The 7,500-nt window shown below is 42.7% G+C and overlaps 1 protein-coding gene across 1 annotated transcript in view; it reads left to right on the top strand.

The window, feature by feature from the left end:
* The window catches only part of LOC109085449 (phosphatase and actin regulator 1-like), a gene marked incomplete at its 3' end in the record, with an annotated part of 19,596 nt that extends 15,058 nt beyond the window's left edge, over nucleotides 1–4,538 (top strand). Inside the window, exons 6-8 of the mRNA XM_042754667.1 lie at nucleotides 324–495; nucleotides 4,014–4,201; nucleotides 4,349–4,538. Of these exons, the coding sequence (XP_042610601.1) occupies nucleotides 324–495; nucleotides 4,014–4,201; nucleotides 4,349–4,538 (550 nt within the window). The remainder of the gene's footprint in view (nucleotides 1–323; nucleotides 496–4,013; nucleotides 4,202–4,348) is intronic.
* Between the last annotated feature and the right edge of the window lie 2,962 nt (nucleotides 4,539–7,500).

The following is a 7,500-nucleotide window of genomic DNA, read 5'->3' as shown; positions in this document are numbered from 1 at the left end:
AAGTTAATTAAAATAGAAACGTTTAGTAAAAATAGATGTATGCAGTGATTATTTTGAAGCAAGTAAATATTTGAAACTGTTGAAATCAGTGTTCAGTCAGTATTTTCTGTTTTTATTTTAATGTTTTTTTATATTTCATTTCATTTGAGTTTTAACTTTTATTTTTCAATGAATGAAAATGTTCTTCCATGGTTTTAACTGTAATAATCCTGTAGTAATGGTGAAGAGCTCACATGAATGCTGTCCTGTGATCGTCACGAGCCTGATGTTGATGCTCAGAGGATTGTGGGTATTTTTGCTGATGTGTGTGTGTGTGTGTTCAGACTCGTGTCTGCAGGGAAAGCCGTCTCCTCCTCAGAAGCTGGTGCTGTACTCGTCGTCGTGGGGTCAGTGCTGTGGCCCCCTGCAGCTGCAGTACAGCGCCGCTCACCCGTCCAGCCGGATCATCCTCGAGCTGCAGAAGACGCTGGCGCTCACCTTGCACAGGCTCGACAGGTGCCTACACATACACTCATAATTCCTGACAAAACACATATCACATACACTGCCTTTCAATAGTGTGGGATCAGTAAGATTTTAACAATATACACTACAATTCAAAAGTTTGGGGTCATTTAAAAAATAAAAAAATCGTTTGCCACCAGAATATTTTGTTGTGTGAATCTGTAAACAGTCAGTATATCAAAAGACAGAACGAAACTTCTGCTTTAAAAACATTTTCTAGCTACATTCATTCTTTATCAACTCTTGAATGTGGGTTATTTCAACCCCCCCAAAAAAAATCTAACAAAAAGCTGAGAAAATGACATCCGGATCAGATTCAGAATCATCAAAACAGATTTTCGAGTAGTTGAAGTCCATCGACACCCTCATAGTGTCGTGGGTTTATCCGTTCATTCAGGAACGTTAGTTTTGATTTATATGCTGTTGAATGTTTGAGGATCATGTTAGATCACGTGCAGGAACAACAGATCATAAATGAAGCGGATCTTCCTCTATTTTTTGGAGATGCTGTACTCTTTCAAAAGGTCCGTAATGGCGCCCCCTGCTGTATATCTGTGAAAACACAGAAAGAAAGCAATCGACAGCGGGGCGGTTATCAGAATAACCATTAGTTGTTTCCTTGTGTGACGGTGCTGAACGGTCATGAGGCGCAGTAGATGTTGATGTCTTGTCATGGAGGCACTCTTTTGGATGCTTGTATTCAACAGATGCTCTTTTTGCATTGAGGAGGTTTTTCTGAGGTCTGAAACTTGCAGTAGTCTTTATTTTAAATAATATAACAAGCTTTTATATGTCAAAAGATCAAAGATCATTATCATCAGTCCAGTGACAGACACAGGGACGTCATTCATCAGCACTGAGCTGAAGCAGAGCCAGAATACTCCTGGAGCTCACAGCCATCTCTGAGTGAGGTTCTGACCCAGCTTACCACCCACCACAGACTCATGACCCAGTTAACCAGCGCTCACTGAATGACTGCCAGCTGCTGCGGATGTTAGATAAAGACTATCTGACCCAGTACTGCAGATCTCAACCTCACACACTCTCATCTGCATCTCCATGTATTTACACTGACTGTTTAATGCAGCTCAGAGGTGACATGAATGCATTTACACTGCAGCTGCAACTGCATATATAACGGTATAAAAATCTGAGTTTAGAAATAACACATTTTTAAAAACGAAATGCTTTAAACATTAAACTAAAAGCACCAGTAGGTGGTCTTAATGAGTGAGTCATTCAGTCGATTCAAATGATTCATTCCAAAGCATTGATTCATCCAGTAATGAACACAGGGTCACTGCTCACACAGTGGAAAAGCAAAAACATAGAGCACTGTGTTAGAAATGGAAGCTACACAATGTTAAGTTCTTGTTTGTTGAACTCACATTTGAATGTTGTGCTGATAATCAGTAAAAACTATATCATATGATGTAATCATACTCACAAAGTCAAACTCACACAGAGGCGTGTTTCTGGTCAATCTAACAGGCTGATCGAAGTGAGGTTTTTCTTTTCTTTTCTTTTTGCAAAGTGAGTGACATTCAATGTCAGCTTCCCCATCATTAAAACAGTAACTGCAGTATTATCATAGTCTATATGTATTGATCAGCTCTACTCTAATATTCAGCCCAGGTGCACTGAAAATATGTGCTTGTGGTGATGTTTCTGCAGGACCAATGTTACGTGCCTTATTGCACTTTCATGGAAGTTTCAAAGCGAGTGGCACTAAAATGTACATTCAATACGTGACCATGGCCATGTTTTTATTACGTTGCTTTAGGTTCAGAATGAAATCAGTTCCAATGTCCAGGGAGTGTCACCAAAGGCCTAGTGCACTCCTAAACCTACCCAATAGTGTTAACAAATGCAAAAGTGTCATAAAAACGCATTTGTTGATGCAACCGTGCTATTTTAACTTCCACGTGGATTTGAGCTGTTTTGTTGAACGCTAGTTTCACGGGATTCATACTGGAGCGCTTCACCTCACAAGAGCAACACTACTGAGCAAACCGACTGTGTTAGAAAACACATACATAGGAAGCTGTATATGTCACACTATGTCACACAAAAATTGGTTTTGGGTTATTAATATTGTGTAAGAAACTGAGTGAAAATTTGGCTTTCTTAATTAGCTCTGGCCTTGTAAGTTATATTTTGTGTGAGTTTTGCTGCCTCTAGAGATTTGTATGTATAGGTACAAGTTTAGGTAAATTTTTTGAGGTTTGCAGATAGATGGGTAGAGGCACGTATTTCCAGTGAGCCTGAGTAGCTTACATCTTAACAGTTAGTTGAGGTGCTGGAGTCTGATTGGCCGATCGGTGTCTAATAGTGCGGATGTGATGGGTTTCACAGCTAGTGGTGGACCTTGTGGAAAGAGTACTAAGAAATTGTACTTAAGTAAAAGTATTGCTACTTAAGGAATGATTTACTTCAGTACAAGTAAAAGTACTGAAAAATAATATGACTCAAGTAAGAGAAAAAAGTATCTTGCTGAAAAACTACTCAAGTTACTGCGTTACAAAGTATTATTTTTCTATTTTTACCCAAAACGAGATGATGTGAGCATTATGGAGCAGGGTTAACTCTAATCCTAACGCCGGTTGGCTACTTTATCACTGTTCGCGGCGGGTTTTTAAAGCGACCCAGATAACGTGACTATTTAGCCTCTGGAGAGTGAATTTTACCATGGGAACCCCACCCAAAAAATTATATTTTACTCCCCGGAACGCGATTTTTAACGGTAAGCCCCCCTCGAAATGTGATTGGGCTAGTTTTGTTGTGAAAACCTGGCAACCCTGGCCCTCCGGCTTCGAGTATTAATGAAACATGCACTGCATGTTCATCATCTCGTTGCAGCACAGCTCACATTGGTTTTGCACCCGAGTCAGACCTGTCTGTTATTGGCTGAAGAGCAGGGCTCCACCCCAGCAGTCTGAAAAGTGCCTGTCAAACACCGGCTCGCTCTTTTTCTCCATCGGCACTCTTTTGTTTATTTTTTAATTAATTAAATAATTTTTTTTTTTTTTTGTACTTTCTACTTTTGGTGAAAAATAATGTAGCAAAGGTTGAATAGTTTTAGCTTTATTTTACTCAAGTTAAAGTACCACAATTTAATTATACTCAAGAAATTAGAAAAAATTTACTCAAATACTGTAACGAAAGTATTTTTAATTAGTTACTGTCCACCTCTATTCACTGCATTGCATTCATCTGTGTTCAGATAGACTGTCTGTCTGTGTGTTAGAGGAGGGGCTTTACATCGCAGACTCTTTCTGCAGTTACACAGATACACCAGTAGGTGATGACAAGTGACTATGAATGAGTCATTGAATTATTCACTCAACTAATTTGTTCAAAACACTGATTAATTCACTGCTCTTCATCAGCTTTAACGTCTCAGGGTTTGGTGGATGTGTGTATCACAGGTGTTTTGAGATCATCCTAGCGGGTATCTGTCCCAGAAGTCTCTGCTGTCACATGACGGCTGGTGTGTTGTGTTCCTGCAGCTCTGCAGTTCACACGGGTCAGTACAGCACTCCGCTCCCAGCCGTGGCCATCGACTGTGACGATGAAAAAGAGAACATCCCCAACCAGTCTGACTACGAGGACCTGCGCAGCATGTATAAGGATGAAGAGCAGGAGGAGGACGAGGAGGAGGATGAAGATGAGGACGATGACGATTCGCTCTTTACAAGTTAGTCTAGAAACCGTTTGAGTTTGCTGGTTAATAATGATGGGTTACGGCAGATTCATTGATTCATCCTTTTGTAGTGAGGCAGTCAGGGCTCATTGTGTGTGTGTGTGTGTGTGTGTGTGTGTGTGTGTGTGTGTGTGTGTTCAGACGCACTGGCGCTGAAGATCCTGGGGAAGGACTCTCTGGCGGTGAAGCTGAGTAACCGGCCGTCTCAGAGAGAACTGCAGGAGAAGAACATCTTACCTGTACAGACGGACGAGGAGCGACTGCAGTCCAGACAACTCATCGGCAGCAAACTCACACGGTACACACACACACACACACACACACACACTCACACACACACACACCTTCACACACTCACACTCGCACTACTCTTCTCACGCTTACACACACACACACACACACACACACCTTCACACACTCTCACTCATACACACTCACATTCACACACTCACACACACACACAGCCACACACACACACTCACACACACACACACCTTCACACACTCACACTCGCACTCTCTCTCTCACACACACACACCTTCACAACACTCTCACTCGGTACACACTCACATTCTCACACACACACAGCCACACAAACACACACACACTCACACACACTCTCACTCATACACACTCACATTCACACACATCACACACACACACTCACACTCATACACACTCACATTCACACTCTCACACACACACACTCACACACACACACACCTTCACACACATACACACTCACATTCACACTCGCACTCTCTCTCTCTCACACACACACACACACACACACACACCCTCCACACACTCACATTCACACTCGCACTCTCTCACACACACACTCACACTCACACTCATACCACTCACATTCACACTCGCTCTCACACACACACACAAACACACACACACACACACACACACACACTCACATTCACACTTGCACTCTCTCTCACACACACACACTCACACTCATACTCATTCACATTCACACTCACACTTTCTCACACACACACACACACTCACACACACTCACTCACATTCACACTCGCACTCTCCTCACATCACACAACACACACACACTCACACTCATACATCAACTCACATTTTTAACCTCGCACTCTCTGTCACACCACACATCACACACACTACACACACATTCATCACACTCAGCATTCACACCTTGTCACTCTCTCTCAAACACACACACACAAACACACTCACATTCACACTCACACCCGGCTCAACAACACACACACAAAAACACACACACACTCACATCATCCTTCTACACTCACATTCACACTCACACGCTCTCACACTCACACACACACAACACCACCCTTCACACATCCCACATTCACACTTGCACTCTCACACACTGTACAACCTTGGCTCCTAGGGACTTGCAACATAAAAGGACACAAAACAAAGGTATGCCCAAATCAAAATAAGTTTATTTTAATAACAAAAGGGACAAAAAAAAGGAGGGGGAGAAAACAGGAAACACCATGTACTGCAGTGCTGGCTGCCAAAACGAGGAGAGAGCAAGAGCATCATGTGTCCTAGATTTTAAAGTGAGACTCCCTTCAGGTGGATCCAATTAACCTGGTTAATTGCAGGAGAGTGACGCAGGGAAAACTCGCAATCAATTCTATGCAAATCTTGCCGATTAAAAAAAAAAACACGCCCACATAACACTCCCACCCTTAAAACATTGCTATAGAAATAAACCTATGCAAAGTCAACAAGTACCTAAACGATGGACAACATCCCGCTCTTACGGAGCCCTTGACAGAGCATCCGCCCAAAACTGTTATCCCTTCCACAACGATGAATGTGGTGGCAGACTGTAAAGCTCATCCATATCCCTGCAAAACAAGCTAGGCTGCCATCGCATTAAGCGCTGGTTAAGTAGGAATTTCGTCATGCTGTGAAAAAAAGGAACACTAGAGATTATTATCAGTGTAAACAACAGTCGAAAACATGGATGAAAATACCCATCACAAATGATTCAGAGCCAGAATAAGGGGCCCAAAGCTTCCTTTTCAATTGTAGAATAATGCCTTCTGATGGATATCAAAATTTCTTTTTAAAAATAGCACACATATGCTAGCTCCACTCCACTGAATCATCTTGGAGGAGGAATAGCACACCCACCCCAAAATCACTCAGCGTCCACAGCTAACTTGAAAAGGTCTGGTTAAAATCAGGGGCAGCAAGAACAAGGGGAACTGCTCAAGCAATGCCTTAAGGATATGTTCAAAGTTGAAACCTGACATACCTCCAGTCCTAAGCACTGAGCTCGGCGTATCACTAGGGCAACCTTCGGGGCCTAGCATGTATCCATGAAGGCTGTAGCACAGTGGAAACATGCTTGTCTGCCAAATTAAGTCACTTCCCCATAGGTATCCGCATGCCTATACCCAGGAAGAACATTTTCGTTCCACTCCTGCGATGATGGTACAACCAAAAATTCACAATGGCCTCGCTTATACACTTGTGCGCCTAGCCGGGTGAGACACACTGTTCCATGGCCATACAACTTTTAGGCCCCAGAATAGGTACACTTGTGGCCTGCCCAAACTCACACTTGGAAAGGTTCAGGGTCAAGTGTGCTCCTTTAACCCTTGAAACACATCGCCCACGTCTGGGCCAAATGTTGAGACCTTAGGTAGAACTATAAATGACACATCATCATCAAGGTAGCCTGCCACATCCTGCAACTCCTTCAATCACCTTATTGACCAGACCGCTGGCAACGTGGCAGGTTGCCTTTCTCCAGACCGAATGCCAGAACATTATAATTGCAGAATTTATCTGGTGTTCACAAAAGCAGAGATCTCCTGAGCTTCGCGTGAGCTACGTGGAAACAACCCTCCAGTAGCCTTTTTCAAACGATCTCACTTTGAACCACAGGCTGCCGAACCACATTTGTGCATGCAATCATCTAAACCGCGGAAGAGGAAAAGCGTCATGTTTCGTGATGGCATTTACCTTACTAAAATTTTTTTCGGTACACAACCGAAACTAACCATCATCGCTTCTCTAACCATATAAACAGGGTGAAACTCCAAGCACACAGTCGGTGCAGCGATGTTATGTTCAACATTACTCTAAACCGCGTTTGCGCAAAAGCTGGCGTTTAACAAGGATGTTACCCTTATGGGGTGCTTAATAAGGGTTAAACTTGAACCTACGTCAATGTCATGTCTGGACTTGGACAAGATGGAACATCAGAAAAACAAGGCAGGAAATTGATAAATTAACTGAATACATCCGAGCGCTCAGGCAAT

This window comes from Cyprinus carpio, unplaced genomic scaffold (genome assembly GCF_018340385.1).
Source record: "Cyprinus carpio isolate SPL01 unplaced genomic scaffold, ASM1834038v1 S000006580, whole genome shotgun sequence".
NCBI classification, from domain to species: domain Eukaryota; kingdom Metazoa; phylum Chordata; class Actinopteri; order Cypriniformes; family Cyprinidae; genus Cyprinus; species Cyprinus carpio.
Note: the sequence above shows the minus strand (reverse complement) of the source record. Positions and strands in the feature narration are given on the sequence as shown.